Source organism: Prionailurus viverrinus, chromosome D1 (genome assembly GCF_022837055.1).
Source record: "Prionailurus viverrinus isolate Anna chromosome D1, UM_Priviv_1.0, whole genome shotgun sequence".
Classification (NCBI taxonomy): Eukaryota; Metazoa; Chordata; class Mammalia; order Carnivora; family Felidae; genus Prionailurus; species Prionailurus viverrinus.
The window spans coordinates 86,865,953-86,881,287 of record NC_062570.1 but is presented as its reverse complement, the minus strand read 5'-3'; the positions used below and the strand labels follow the sequence as shown (position 1 = coordinate 86,881,287).

Sequence of the window (15,335 nt, the reverse complement as noted above, 5' to 3'; positions counted from 1 at the left end):
GGATGGTGGTCCTTCCCCACTCTTCTGGGGCCACTGGGATCCATTTTAAGCCCATGCTTTGAGAGAGACGTTACAAAAGGAAGGGAATCAAGAGGTGGATGATACAGACACTAAAGGAATTGGATACCAGTTTGTTATGATCATTGAGAGAACCCCATCTCTGTACCCTGGAAAGCTGTCTTCAAATATTTGAAGGAATGTCATGTGGAAGAGGAGTTAGATTCCGTCCATCTCATGGGACATTATGGACTCTGTGCCTTAACTTCAGTCACCCAGCTGAGAGGATACAGAGAGGGGCAAGCTGGTCTGCTTTCAAGGCCAAGTTTACCATGGAGCAGAGGAGACACACAGGGTTGGCTGTAAAACACTAAGACTCTGCGGTTCTCCAGAAGACAGAAAGGAGGCGGCAGATTTCTGCTTGGCTCAGAAAGGACTTTCTTCACAATTAAAGTACTCCCCAAATGGAATGGGATTCTTTAAAAATTCGCCACCAGTCGTGTTGTGCAACTGTTGATGAGCTAGAAGGGCTTTGAAATGAGGGTTGGAGTAGATACCTTTTCTCCCTCTGTTAGTATACAGTCCCAAGACCACTGACCTGATTTCCTTTACTTACCTAGAGAGAGTTGTCACCATAGTAAATACCTGTGCGTTATACTTAGTGTTCTGGGCAGACCACACTGGGAAGAGCTTTGTAGGGTTTCCACAGTGTGGAATTACATTGATGTGTTGTTTGTCTTTTGGAAACACCAAAGCCAGTAGGCAGACTCAGCTGTAGTTTTTATTCATGGACTTGATAGAAGAACCTAGGGGTTTATTTGGCAGGTAGAGTCTTGTTTCTGGGTGCTTCTTTTTTTTTTTTTTTCCCTTAAGTTTATTTATTTATTTTTGAGAGAGAGAGAGAGGGAGTGTGCAAGTGGGGGAGGGGCAGAGATAGGGAATCCCAAGAGGGGCTCTGTGCTGTCAGCCTGGAGCCCAATGTGGGGCGGGGCTCGAATCCACAAACGTGAGATCATGACCTGAACTGAAAATAACAGTTGGGTACTTTACCGACTGAGCCACCCAGGCACCTCTCTGGTTGCTTCTTCGGTGTGTTGGCTTATATCTGGCTATGAGGTTACCTTTGAGTAGTATAGCACTTCATTTCCTGGAACAAGTATTTTGAGGAAAATCTATTTCTCACACCCTCCAGGAACCCAAGTAACATCCAGAGATCAGCTGCTAAGACAACAGATTCCTAATTCTTCCTCTTTGATAGCAGAACTTAAAAATAATTCAGATTTCTATTGTGTCCCTAGAGAGCCCTCAGCCCCAGAAAATGTGTAAGTCACATTTTGGCTCCATACAGAGGATGAAGCCACACAGAGGCAGCATGTCTTCACGGCCTTCAAGGCAAAATGTTCTGGCCACATCGTTCTTGTCCTGTCCTCTTTCTGCTACCACATCACCACTGTCATCAGTTCTTACATCCCCACTGCCTTTATAGTATAACTGTAAACTGCCACCCAGTTCCTGAAACTGCTCTCACTGTCTATGCAAGGGAGACAGGCAATTCTTTCTAAAAAGCTTGGAGCCAGAATGAAACATGAAATTCCACAGCTGCTGTGGCTGTGGGATGTGCGGACCATGTCAGTCATCCTGGCAAACACCCTTTCTCTCCAGGAGTTCTCTCCCCCGTGGAAGTGGGAGTTGAGCCAGCCCCAGGTTTTCCCTACACCCTCAGGTGGAGTGGGCTGATCAGCCAAGCTGCCTGCCTCCCACACTGGGACCCCTGGCATCTCTAGAGTAACACAGGCAGAGGGTGGAGGCTCTCAGCCCTGACAGCGAGTTAATTACACCTGGCGGCTTAGGGGGAAAAAGACTGTGCATGGATCTCATTATTCCCCAAGCTAATTTTGTAAAGCAGCTTTATAAATTCCACATACCATACAGTCCACTAGTTTGGAGTAAAGACATCAGTGGTTTTTAATATATTCACAGAGTTGTACAACTGCTCCCACAGTTCTAGGACATTTTCAGCAATCACTCTCCCATTTCCCTCGGCTTCCCCAGTCCTAGGCAGCCAATCACCAAACCACTTTCTGTCTCTATAAATTTGCCTATTCTGGACATTTTGCTTAAATGGATGCACACACTGGGGCGCCTGGGTGGCTCAGTCGGTTGAGCGTCCAACTTTGGCCCAGGTCATGATCTCTTGGTTTGTGGGTTTGAGCCCTGTGTCGGGCTCTGTGCTGACAGCTCAGAGCCTGGAGCCTGCTTCGGATTCTGTGTCTCCCTCTCTCTCTGCCCCTCCCCTGCTCTGTCTCTCTCTGTCTCAAAAATAAATCAAAAACATTAAAAAAAATTTAAATGGATGCACACAATAGGTGTGCCCTTTGTGACTGGCTCCTTTTACTTAGCGTGTTTTCAGGGCTTGTCCACATTATCACGTATCAGTACTTCCCACCTTTTTATTGCCAAATAATATTCCAGTTTAGGAATATACTACGTTCATCCATTCATCAGCTGAGAGACATTTGGGTTGATTCCATCTTTTGGCTATTATGAATCATACTGCTAGTACACAATGTGTACATGTTTATGTGTAGATACATGTTTTCATGTCTCCCGGGAATATACCTAGAAGTGGAATTTCTGGGTCAGATTGTAACTTTATGTCTAATCTTTTGAGTAACTGCCAGATGTTTTCCAAAGCAGCTGCACCATTTCACAGAGATATTTCATAGAAGCTCCTTGTGGTGATTCTAGATGTGATTATAATGTCCTGCATGTAGATAAGAATCTTTACTCTGCCTCATTTGGAAGTACAATAACTGCAGAACAGATACCAGCTTTGACTTAAAGGAGAGAATACTTTCAGAGTATTCACTTCTCTCAAGTTGTTCATTTCAATGTTCCACATCCCTCAGCCCTTGCGGGAAGGCCAGGATTAGCCTGAGCACCAACTAGAGGACTAGGCAATCTAATGCTAGGGAAGATTATCCAGTGTCCGCTTACGGCACGGGTTGGCTGCAAAGAGTTAAGTTGATCTGGAAAACTTAAGGGGAGAAGGGTCACTGATGTGTAATCCCCACTTCTGAGAATGTGACATTTCTTCTGTGTCATCACTTTCTTGGGGCTATCTGGTAAAAACTGAGTCACGAGGTGCCAACAAAAATCCATTGAACTTAATGTGAAACTTGAGGTATCTGCTCATTCCGGAGACATTCGCGGCTGTCTGTTCTGCTGGCTAGATGGTAAACAACTTGCTGGGGATGAAAGCCATTGTGACTTTTCCCAGCTTGTCTGAGAGGCATAGACACAGATGGCCTCCCTGAGCACAAGGGAGGGCCGCGTGGTGGTGATGCAAGGGTTGAAGAGCCCCCTGCCCTTCACAAAGCCCTGCTTCCAGAGCAGCGAAGACGCAAAAACCAATGGCTGTTGTCCTGTGAGCTTTTTAAAAACATTCTTCTGATGCAGACGCGCGTTTCTAAAGGGTGCCTGTGGACCGACCTGAGCCTTGTTCTTCCCTCTTTGTGTTTGCAGCCACGGCACAGGGTATGAGAGTGATAACCACACCACGCCCATCCTCTGCGGTGCCCAGTACAGAATACACACTCATGGCGTCTTTAGGGGCATTCAGGTGAGAACTCGGGTCGAGGGGAAGGGGGCTGGCTGGAAGGGGACGTCAATGCCTCTTTTCCTTCTCAACGGCCTTTCACTTGCTTGCTGATGGCCATTTGGCCCTGGTAAGTCTGTTCTTAATTATAGGCTCCTCTGACAATAAAGACCTCTCCTCTTCCGCTGGGCAGAAAGGGCAGCCTCCTGTCCACAGGTCATTGTGAACGCGGTCATCTCCCTGACTCAGACCAAGATGCTTCTGGCAGAATCCTGTCCCTTCCCCCTTCACTGCTTAATTCACTCCTCCAGGTGGGCTTGCGGCTCTTGTAACTAATGACCTGGACTCCTGACTTCCCAAGTCAGACCCTCGAATTGGTCTGCATTGTAAAGTGCCCAAAGGTAGGCTCTGCCTTGCCGAGTGTTCTACTAACCATAATGATGGTAATGGCGCCCACTCTGTGGGTGCTGCCCCCTTTCTATGTGCCAGGCACTGTGCTGACTTTTGTAATGGGCTTTTTGTCTTAATAGACTTAAGTTTTGGAGCAGTTTTAGGTTTAAGGAAAAATTGTGCAGAAAGTACAGAGTTCCCATATTCTCCCTCATCCCCACCCTCCCCCACAGTCTTCCCTATTGTTAATATCTTGCATTGGTGTGGTACACTTGTTACAATTGATGAGCCAGTATTGGTGTGTGATTGTTAATGAAAGTCCATAGTTTACACTAGGGTTGACTTTTTGTGCTGTGTGGTTCCATGGGTTTTGTTAAATGTGTCATGTCACGGGTCTACCGTTACATTATTGCACAGAATAGTTTCACTGCCTAAAAATAAAAATGTCTATGTTCTACCTACTCATCCGTCCCCCCGTCTTCCCCTCCCCCGGACAGCCACTGATCTTTTCATTGTGTCTGTAGTTTCACCTTTCCCCCAAATGTCACATAGTTGGAATCACACAGTTCAGACTCACTTCTGCCACTTAGCAGTAGGCATTTAAGGTTCTATACTTAAACTTTCTTTTTCCATTTAATCCTTAGTGCACCTCTATGAGGTAGGTATTATTATCTCCACTTTATGGATGAGGAGACTGAAGGCCAGAGACAAGTGGCTTGTCCACAATCACATAACTACTTATAAAGCAAGTTTTGCTTGACTCCAGAGCCCCTGTTTTTAACTACCACATTGCATTGCTTAGGAAACAGGGGGCTGTGAACAGTTTGGAGGAGAGGGGTCTCCAAGGAGAGTGAGGAAAGAAAAGTAAAAAGGTAAACATTCTGGAGAATGCGGGGAAGTCAATGGAAGGCCACCTCAGCAGAGCCGCTTTGGGGAGGTCAGAACCACATGCAGTGACCAAGGGTTTGCGTGTGTGGCTTTCACTTGTGACTCCGTGGCTGTAACATGAGTAACTGTGGTTATACTTCACCAGCATAGTCAGTACTCTAGGAAAAAGTTGTGTGTGACCCAGGTCCCCACATGACATGTGGGTCAGGTAGCTCTGAGATGTTCTGACTGATGTTTCCAGAAGCATCATGGTGACAGAACAGCATGTGCCCTCAGCCCAAACCTTCCAGGGGTGAGAATAAAGCCGAGGATTGCAGAAATACGGAAATCTGATGGAAGTATGGGAAGAGTCATCCCAGTCTCTCCTTCAACAAATACCACCGGAATCCTCCACCGCGACCCTTGACTGACATTGACAACTCAGTTTTATATCCCAGTGCTGTGTGCGCTGCATCTAGATTGAATTAAAGGAAGTGAAGGAAGCTCCATTTGTCTTTCTTTCCACAAAGCCCGGTTTGTCAGACTCGCTGTCATGGCTGCTGATAGACTCCAGATCTCACAGGTGCTGTTTCACTACCGACTCATTTTCTCCTAGAGTCTACCGTTCAAACGTAGCCGGCTCACCATTTAAATTCACGCCACCATTTGCCTTGAGACACTGTGGCCTGTCAACAGCAAAGTTGTATGTCACTAAGTACTTCTCCTTCAAAAAAGAAGCTCTCACAGTGCAAGGCAGTGTGAAATAGAAACTAGAACATAAGCATGGTGTGGAAAATGCACAGAGCAGGGGATGGGTTAAGCTCAGAGGCAGTTCCAGGTCTTAAAACATAGATGTGTTCTTTGGTCTTGACTTTTGCACATCTGTAAGAGAGTGAGGAGGATTCAGTGGCCCCCGGGGCACTCCCACTGCTCCTGTCTAAGGGTCATTGATCCTGAGAGCAGGAAAAATTTGCCTCACTGTGGCCTTTTAGCACCTTGTCATGAAGGACTGACCATTCACCTACCCACTCCCACAAGATCAAGGGAATAAACAATGAAGGACATGTAAAGTGCACAGAAGGCAGCCAGTGTTTTCTGGTGGTATTACTAAATGTTTACACTGGCTACACCATTGGCCTTTGGTGGTTTTAGCCCCTTCGCAAAGAGAACCCTCAAATCTCAGGGGCTCCTCCTTCCTTGTCATCTACTCCCACATGGAAAGTGTGGTCAGCTTGGGGTTCGTTTAGTATCCCATATTTCTCTCTAATAAGGACTTCCCTACCTGTTGCAAGTGGGGCCTGAGGTCATGTGGCCACGTGTCCAAATGGGAGGAAGTAGAATAGAACCTGGGACTTTGGACTGCCAGACCTCACTGCCTCAAGTGGAGAAGCTGAGGGATGGGATGGATTGGGAGCTCTTGTAGCACCAGCATTTCTTTGCCAGATCCTCTGGATCAGCGTCCCCAAACAGACAGATGAAGTACTGATTCTGGTTGATCAATAGTGATGACGTTGAAGTATTGCATTGTAGAATGTCCTGCTCTGTCACCCATTAGTGATGCTTGCTGTGGGCATCTGGGGTATGCATGGGAGTGGTTTTAGGTTTTAATATCTGCCATCCCTTCCTCAGGTTTAATCTAAAGCTCACTTTCCCTCAGGACTGACACGAATGTTCACATGTGGCTTAAAGCCTCCATTTCTCTTACACTCTGCCTACAGGATGTGCGACGTGTGCCCGGAGTTGCCCCGACTCTTGTCCGGTCGGCATCAGAGACCAGTGAGAAACGCCCCTTCATGTGTGCTTACCCGGGCTGCAATAAGAGATATTTTAAGTTGTCACACTTACAGATGCACAGCCGGAAGCACACTGGTAAGTGTGTCCGCTGTCCAGCCTTGTTTCCGGTGGCCTTTGGGCAAGGGTGGTTCAGGAGCTCCTCCTCCTGGCTGTCACACCTCTAAGGACACAGGAAATTTCTTGGATTGACAGTAGGCAGTGCTTTGAAAGGTCTGGCCAAGGTGATAAAAAAAAAAAAAAAAAAAAAAAAAAGGTTGCAGGGGCATTTTGCATCCTGACTGTCCATCCTTTAATAAAAAAGTCAGTAAACTGTCTTCAGGAAGGGCTGAGCAGAGTGATGGAAAGAGAATTCCACAGAACTAAAGAGACTTACTTGTCTTTGAATTCAGGCTACACGACCAAATGGTGAGACATTGAGCATTTGGTCCTCATTTTGCCTTGTGGAAGATGGAAATGACAATGCCTACCTTATATGATTTTTAAGACTAGGTTAACTTTAAAAAAATTTTTGTAATGTTTATTTATTTTTGAGAGAAGGAGAGACAGAGTGTGAGTGGGAGAGGGTCAGAGAGAGAGGGAGACACAGAATCTGAAGCAGGCTCCAGGCTCTTTGCTGTCAGCACAGAGCCCAACGCGGGGCTCAAACTCACAAACCAAGAGATCATGACCTGAGCTGAAGTCGGATGCTTAACCAACTGAGCTACCCAGGTGCCCCCAAACTAGATTATCTTTGAAAATAAAATTGGGAGCGCCTGGGTGGTGCAGTCGGTTAAGCGTCCGACTTCAGCCAGGTCACGATCTCGTGGTCCTTGAGTTTGAGCCCCACGTCAGGCTCTGGGCTGATGGCTCAGAGCCTGGAGCCTGTTTCCGATTCTATGTCTCCCTCTCTCTCTGACCCTCCCCTGTTCATGCTGTGTCTCTCTCTGTCCCAAAAATAAATAAACGTTGAAAAAAAAAAGAAAAAAAAAAGAAAAGAAAATTGGATTAAAGGCATTAGATATGAAGCATGTAGTATAGTACGCTATGTCAATGGCCTGAATAAACAATAGTGTCACTATTGTTTTGTTAAAGAGAGAGGTTCTCTATTAGGCTCTCTAAAGAGAGAGGACCTATTCTGGGAGTTTGGTAATAAGACAGTTTGAGGGATTGATGGGCAAGGTCATCATAAGACTTAAGGAGAGATGATCCAAAGAAAAACTTTTAACTGCTTGATTAGTAATAACCAACCAGATAGGAATAGGAAAATGGATTTGTCGGGTTAATTTTTGTTTTCAATCTTAAAAAAACAAACAAACATGATTTTTGATGATGTGTCAAGGAAGGCTGGGTTTTCCCACAGGTCAAGGGATTTGCCTCCCTCTAGGGAAGAGAATTGGCCTCGTCTGGTTCCTGGCCATCTTGGATGTGATTTTATTATTGATCACAGATGTTTGCTGTTGGCCTTGTGGGCACTGGATGGGAGTGTGGTTGGGTGTCGGCTGCAGGGAAAGAGTGTGGAACACAGCCTTTCCTGCAGGGGGGTTGGTGTCATTTTTTCCCCATAACTGGAAGGACAGCTTCATTGTTACAACTACCCTTACTGTTTTGTTATTACTGCTTATTTTGCTTTGGGGAAGCTGAAGAAGAGAGTGCGTTCGCACTCAGTAGACCACATGCTTTGGGGCTAAAGGTGAGAGAACTAGGGATGTTATATTTCTACATGTTTCCCCCAATATGATCATTTGAGAAGTATCTGTTAAAGTTATAAGGAAAATGATAGAGCAAAATTGTGACTGGAGAAATGCAAGAGAATGCATTGAAGGCAATATGGTTGTTGAAACTTTTAACGGGGAAGAGACACTTAGCAAGCAGTAAAGGGGAGATGTCTGTGTGAAGGGAAAGCAGTGGACAAGCTAACCAAGACCCTCAGACCCACCTGAGGCTCTAAGAAGCTCTTCTTGGCAGAAGACAGGACAGCAGCCTGGTATTTAACAGTCCTGCAGCCCTTTTCTTGAAAGAATGCAATCTTATCTATATGTAATAATGTTAAGTACTTCTGTATTAAATACTTTTTATGTGCCAGACTCTCCACATGCATTATTTCATTTAATCCTCACACACCGGAACAGTTATCAGGTGGGTAGGATATAGTGGAAGCAGGACCCAAACTCATGCCTTTTAACTCCCAAGTCACAAACTCCCTTCTCAAAAGTTTAGAGTCTGTTTTGGAGCCAGGCTACACACAAATGAAAAGAGATGAAGAGAGCATAGGATAATGTACTAGAACAGAGGCTGGAGGAATTTGAGGAGAGTTGCTGATTTGAGCTAAAGTCATCCCAGAAGGAGGAAGGGCTTAAGCTAACCATCAGAGGGTTGGTAGGGTACGGTAGAGGAAGTCAAGAAGAAGCAGAAGCAGAAAGGCAGGGAAAAGATATTAGACTGAGTAGTGTTGTTGAAGTATAAGGCACCAGGCCAGATGTAAATACAAAGTTAATGGGGGGCTCCTGCCCTCAGGATTTTCCAGCCCACGGTGAAAGGCAGCCCTGGACGCAGCCTCCCACGTTAGGTGTTCTATGATCAGTTCCGTACTGCGAGAAGGAAGGGCTTTCAATCTGAACATGAAATTTCCAAGAAGGCATTGAAGAGGAAACAAGGGGCATTAGAGAGGGATGTACGGCAGACTTTTTGATGGGTGGGAACGTGGATGGAGATAGGGACAAATGGCGGTTGGGGTCAGCAAAGTGCAAGGCAGATTTGGGGAAGGGTGAGCTTTGGGATAGCAGGAATGCAGACTAATCAGGGGGAATAGAGGAAGTTATGAGGCCTGAAAGGCAACTAAGGACTGCCCTGCAACAGAAAGACTGACTGGTCCTGGGATAGCTTGCTCTCCATCCCAGAACACTGGTGACTCAGAATTCTCATAAGAAGGTGGGAAGGCCCAAGGTCTCTCAGTGCACTCATGGGGCTTAGTTCCCAGTATTTGGCTGAACTTTCTCTAGCAAGGACAGGGGTGGGGCTTCTGCATTCTGAGGCAGAAGGTTGTGTAATCCCACTACTGATGTCTCTCGGATAAAGGGATACCAGAATCTTTCTAAATACTTTGGCTCCTGGTTTAACTTGGGTGTCTCACAACCATGGGGCTTTTTGTGCTTGATTCAGGAATGAGAAGTCAGTAGTGGAGAGCACCAAATCTTTAGGCCATAAAACATAAAACACTTATTTCATGAGGCCAGCTCCAGGGCATATCCATTCCAGAATTCTGCCTCCAACTCCGTTTAGGAGTTAACACTTTTTTGGTTTATTATTGATCTAAAGATTCTCTACCAGTATTTAATTTAATTTAATTTTTATTTTTATTTTTATTTATTTATTTTTATTTTTTTAGCAGTACTCTGGGCTAAGCTCTTTATGTGGATGGTCTTGTTTAATCTGTTCATAAATCCTTTGAAGCTGTCAGATTATCAGCCCCATTTCTCAATAAGGAAATAGCCCCTCACCCAGAGCTTTAAGTGTCAGAGCTGGATGTGACCCTACTGTCAGACTTCAGAACCTGAGCTCCTGTCCACTTGTAACTTGCAGGTTAGGGACCATCCTCAATCAACCAGTTCCCCATTCTACACCCAGCTTAGTACAGGTGGGCCTTTAGCCTCACATTGCCGTTGGCCTCACCACCCTAGCAAGGTCCATCAAGTGCCTTAGGCATTTTGGGATCCCTTCAGTCCCCTGAGGAGAAGTAGCCTTTAATGACATCCCCATCTCCAGTGTCATTTTCAAATGGAATGTGTGTCTTCCCCAAGGTGAGAAACCATACCAATGTGACTTCAAGGACTGTGAGCGAAGGTTTTCTCGTTCAGACCAGCTCAAAAGACACCAAAGGAGACACACAGGTTTGTAGGCTCACTTCTCCTTGCTGGTAGTATGTTCTGGGTTGCAGCTGCTTTTGTGATTCTCTTTGTTGTTGAATATGGATGGGAGAGGGTTAGCCATTTGTTTAGTTTTTCCAATAATTCCCTCCCCCTCAAATATCTGGGGATTTTCCTGTTCTTAAAAAAAAAAAGAAAGAAAGAAAAGGAAACATCCCACATTTCTCCATCAAACCGCGGAACAGTGGGATCCCACCAGCCATCTGCTGATGACACGTTGAGCAGCAGTGAAGAGCAGGGTGGTGGAGAGCATAATCCAATTTATAGTGTGTGATTCACTTTTTCAGTCTCGGACACAGCTGGGACGTTGGTGAGAAGCTGGACGTTTGTGGTTAAGGACTAGTTGTTCCCAAAACCAAGCAGGTCTTCAAGGATTACTGTTGCAGAATCAGGTGGTTTCATGCTAGGCCTGGGGACCTGGGGAAATCTGAGGGTGAGACAGACATCACAGGTGGCTGGAAATGCCCGGCTCTTCGGGCCACCAGGAAGCAGGCCTTGTGGGCCTCGTTATGCTCCCACATTGTTAGGGCTGCGGCTAGACCTTCTCTGTCCGTTTAGGTGTGAAACCATTCCAGTGTAAAACTTGTCAGCGAAAGTTCTCCCGGTCTGACCACCTGAAGACCCACACCAGGACTCATACAGGTAAAACAAGTGCGTAAACTTTTCTTCACATTTATTTTTCATTATTTTTTTTAAAAAAAATACTGTTGAATGAAGTTGTGATGAGAGAGAGATTGGAAAAGTCTAGTGGAGAAGTTCTGAGCAGGTTTAGACTCAGTTGAGAGGAAGAACAATGCATGGCTGTCTTTAAATAATAACATTGTTTCAGAAGAGGTGGGGTGGGAACTACTAGCAAAAGGGAGATGTGAAAAGAACTTATTACTGAGCGTCCAGAACAAAAGGAAGAGTTGAAGTAGCCCAGTTTTCTGTCACATCACATTGCATTACTCAGTTTGATAGGATAATCAACTTTACAGAAAAACAGCAGAAATTCTTCCAAGCCAGATATTTATTCTTTGGAGAGCTCACATTTCATGACACAATTTTCAGAGACCTAAATCCTTGCTGTGCTAAAAGTTAATGTCCCAGGAGTAGTCATGGTTTCTGCCAGACTTGTATCAGCATACGGCTACTATTTCCTTTCTACTGGTATAGAGAGGGGAATAAGACATTTATTCCCTGGCTGCTGAAAGTTTTTGCTTTTCCACAAGACTGGTGTGATTCACAATGAAAATAGCTCCATCTTTGTTATGTATTTTCTAACTTTGGGAGGAGGGCCAAGGCTTAGGGTTATCTCACTGTATTTTTGCAACATCCGTGTAAGAAGAGGAGGGTAGGCATGTTTTATCCCCATTTTCCAGATCAGGAGACTGAGGCACATAGTCATGAAATGACTTGTTTACAGTCCCAAAGCTAGTAAGTAGCAAACCCAATTCTGTCTGCTCCCAGTCCCACAATATGCCACAGCCTTCTTTGTTGGAGAAAGAGCATGGGTTCATCTCACAGCCCAGGGAATATAGAAATCAGGAAGAGAGTCAATGTCAGCAAAGCTGAATGCCATTGAGAGATGGAGGAGAGTGACTGACCAACAAGAGAAAGGGTTGGGATGTGTCTATTAGGAGATAACCTTTGACAGCCTGGCTGGAGGTCGGGTGGAGGGGCAGGAGCTAGATCAGGAAGAGCAGAGGAACAGTGAGTGGGAGGCGAAGGAAAACGTGAGATCATGAGTCCCAGATTCTCAGCCCAAATAGGCTGCATTTACAGAGTCAAGGCGTCTGTGCCCCGAGTTGGTGGGATGGGCATAATTTTTGCCCTACTCAGGTGCCTTTGGTATTGCTTCTTTTAGTCCCAAGCTCATAATTTGGTGAGAAACTTATCGTCCCTTGTACCCTGCCCCTTCTGCCCCATTTCTCCATTCCATCCACTGAACCCTGTGCATATCTGCATGTGTGCAAAATGACCTGTGTCTCTGGCAGACTGTTTCACCCTGTATTTGATCAGCCCCCAGTCCTGACGCTGGGACAGTGCCTCCCCTGGGACATTTCTTGGTGCTTGTCCCAAACAATAGTTCTCATAGGAGAGGCAAACTGGAAAGATCTCCCTAGTGGACCAGAGATAGGCTCCTGTAGTATTTTTACTTAGGATAAAGCCACAGCTCTATTTCCATTATGGCCAGGTCCGGGAGGTGGGATACTGCAAAGTGCATGAACCTTGGAATAGACAGACCTGGATTTAAGTCCTGCTTGGGTCTGCCCTCACCAGATGTCCAGCTTCATATCTAGAGTGGGGATAACGATGCTTCTGTTACAGGGCTGTTGCAAGGAATACATGAAGTAATGTATATAGATGATGCCTAGCACAAGGCTGGGCATATTTAATTTAAGGCCCTCATTATCCTCCCTATCCAGAATGAAGCTTGGAAGGAACTTCTGAGAGCTCCTTAGATGGAAAAGTCTCAATCTTTTGGCAATCTTGTTAAGAATCTTAAAACTATGATAGGGATTATACTCTGAGTAACACTTTAATGTTAAAGAAGCAAATATCCTGCAAACTGGTGTCAGGGATTTATTTTAAAATATCCAGCCCATTCAGAATATCTACACAGACAGACACAGTAAAGTTACAGTCATAGCTCTGTTACTGGATGGCAATCGATCCATTAGTATCCAGAGTAATGATCCTGAGCCCCTGCAGCCCAGATGAGCTCAATTCCCTGAAGAGGCAGTGGAGGGGAAGCATTTACACAATTCCCAAAGTGGCCTAATAGCAGAGGCCGAAACAAATGTTTCTCCCCCTTGATGACATATGAATTGCCCAGACACTTTCATTAACAAGACTCATTCCTTCTCTGCCATTTCCCCAGTCTTCTGACTGAATAATATTTTATAATTTTTACAGTTTTTTAATCCTTAAGGGCCCAGAGGTGCTGCCATTTCAAGGCTGCCTATGAAATGAGCCCGATTTGTTAGCCTAGGGAAAGAGCTAGAGGGAATCGGGAGTGGGTGTCTTGGGATAATTTAACTCGGGCCTTCGATAGTTGAACTTGTGCCCAGTCTCTCCACTGCAAGTGTCTCTGACTGGCAATTGTGTCAACAGGTGAAAAGCCCTTCAGCTGTCGGTGGCCCAGTTGTCAGAAAAAGTTTGCCCGGTCAGACGAACTAGTCCGCCATCACAACATGCACCAGAGAAACATGACCAAACTCCAGCTGGCGCTTTGAGGGGTCCGACCCAGGGACAGTTCTGTGGCCCAGGCAGGACAGTGTGTGAACTGCTTTCCAATCTGACTTTAAAGTTCCTCCACACTCACCTAAGAAGGAAATGGCAGGTGATCTTCATCCAGCTTCCAAGACAAGATGCCTGTACCACTGGATCCTACCAGGTTTGCCCGGAGGAGTTGGGCTCTGCTTTGCCTGCTTTTAGTCAGCTCGAAGGCCCTGGAGAAGTGGCTAACAATGTCCAGTTAGTTAAAAGCCCATCTCTGCCATTTGGTCTGGATTTTCACTGTAAGAAGAGCCATTGTTGATAATGTCCCCCCGCCCTCTTCTTCTCCTTTTATGCTCTTTTCACTAGGAATGGAGTCATTGTACCATTTTCCATCATAGAATATTTATAGGCCAGGGCATGTGTATGTGTCTGCTAATGTAAACTTTGTCATGGTTTCCATTTACTAACAGCAAGAAATAAATCAGAGAGCAAGGCACCGGGGGTGAGTCCCGTCCGACATTCCGGAGGTTAGACAGGCCGCTAACCTGGAAGGCAGGATGTAGGACTACCATGCAACTTTAAAAATTTCGTGTGTTTCAAGCAGCTGAAAAAAGAATCCGAACTAACCAGTACCTCTGTAGAGAAACCTAAAAGAATTTTTCCGTTCAGTTGATACAATGTTAACATTAGCACAATGCTGTTAAGAGACTGTGCTTGAAGATCTGAGATTTTGGTTTTGTTTATTTTTGACTTTTTAGAGCGGTAATCCTATGCATCTTCAGAGATGTACATATTTCCTCACACCAAAAAAGTGGAATTCATTATTATCATTTGGGGTGTCCTTTGAGTGTACCAACCACGCTGGTTATGTGGCTTCAAGTTGTAAAAATTAAAGTGACTCTGAAAGAAAATAGGGCTGGTCCAGGATCTCCACTGATAACTTTGAGTCTACCAGTGTATGTGAAAAAAATGAGACTTGTGTGAGGAAATCCATTGTTTAAAGTTGGTTGGGTGTGTGTATGTGTGCGTGTGTGTATGTGTGTGTGTGTGCAAACGAGGGTGTTTGTTATTTACTGTTGCTTGAACTTATTGTGTAAATAAAAATACTGATAATGATTTGCTCTTTGACAACTGAAGTTAGGAAATGTATAAATGTTAGATGCATCACTGTTTTGGTGTTGATCTTACAACGTATCAATGATAACACTAAAAATGTAACCTGCATTTTTCACTTCGCTCTCAATTAATTAAAGTCTATTCGAAAGGAAAGTGGCAAGATTGTATCGGCTGTATTGTGTTCAAATCTTAAGGACAGTTGAGATGGTCTTAAACAGGTAAGAAGATGCTACTGACATGGACAATCACGAGCACTAGTGTAGTCTATCCTGGTCCTGACTATTATCTGTTTCTCTCTGTCAAACCTCAGGAGGCAATTATCCATTCTGGAAGCAGCCAGCACCATAAAGTGATCATGCTCAAGCTGCAGTCAGATGGGTTTGTGGATGGCATGGTCGGAAGTGTGTTTGAGGGTTTATTTTAATCAGGCTATTATTATATCACTTTTTATTCCAAGTCAGCAAAAG

General features: G+C 45.1%; 1 protein-coding gene across 8 annotated transcripts in view; it reads left to right on the top strand.

Annotated features, from left to right (window-relative positions):
* The window catches only part of WT1 (WT1 transcription factor), a 49,984-nt gene extending 34,963 nt beyond the window's left edge, over positions 1–15,021 (top strand). For 5 of the 8 annotated variants that reach the window (XM_047879377.1, XM_047879381.1, XM_047879379.1 and 2 more), the window contains 5 exons: positions 3,523–3,619; positions 6,571–6,721; positions 10,423–10,512; positions 11,107–11,199; positions 13,645–15,021. In XM_047879377.1, coding sequence (XP_047735333.1) covers positions 3,523–3,619; positions 6,571–6,721; positions 10,423–10,512; positions 11,107–11,199; positions 13,645–13,766 — 553 coding nt within the window. In that variant the 3' untranslated portion in view covers positions 13,767–15,021. Of the gene's footprint in view, positions 1–3,522; positions 3,620–6,570; positions 6,722–10,422; positions 11,200–13,644 lie in introns of all 8 variants that reach the window. The other 3 variants (XM_047879380.1, XR_007156543.1, XR_007156542.1) reach the window with 3 other exon arrangements.
* Positions 15,022–15,335: the final 314 nt, after the last annotated feature.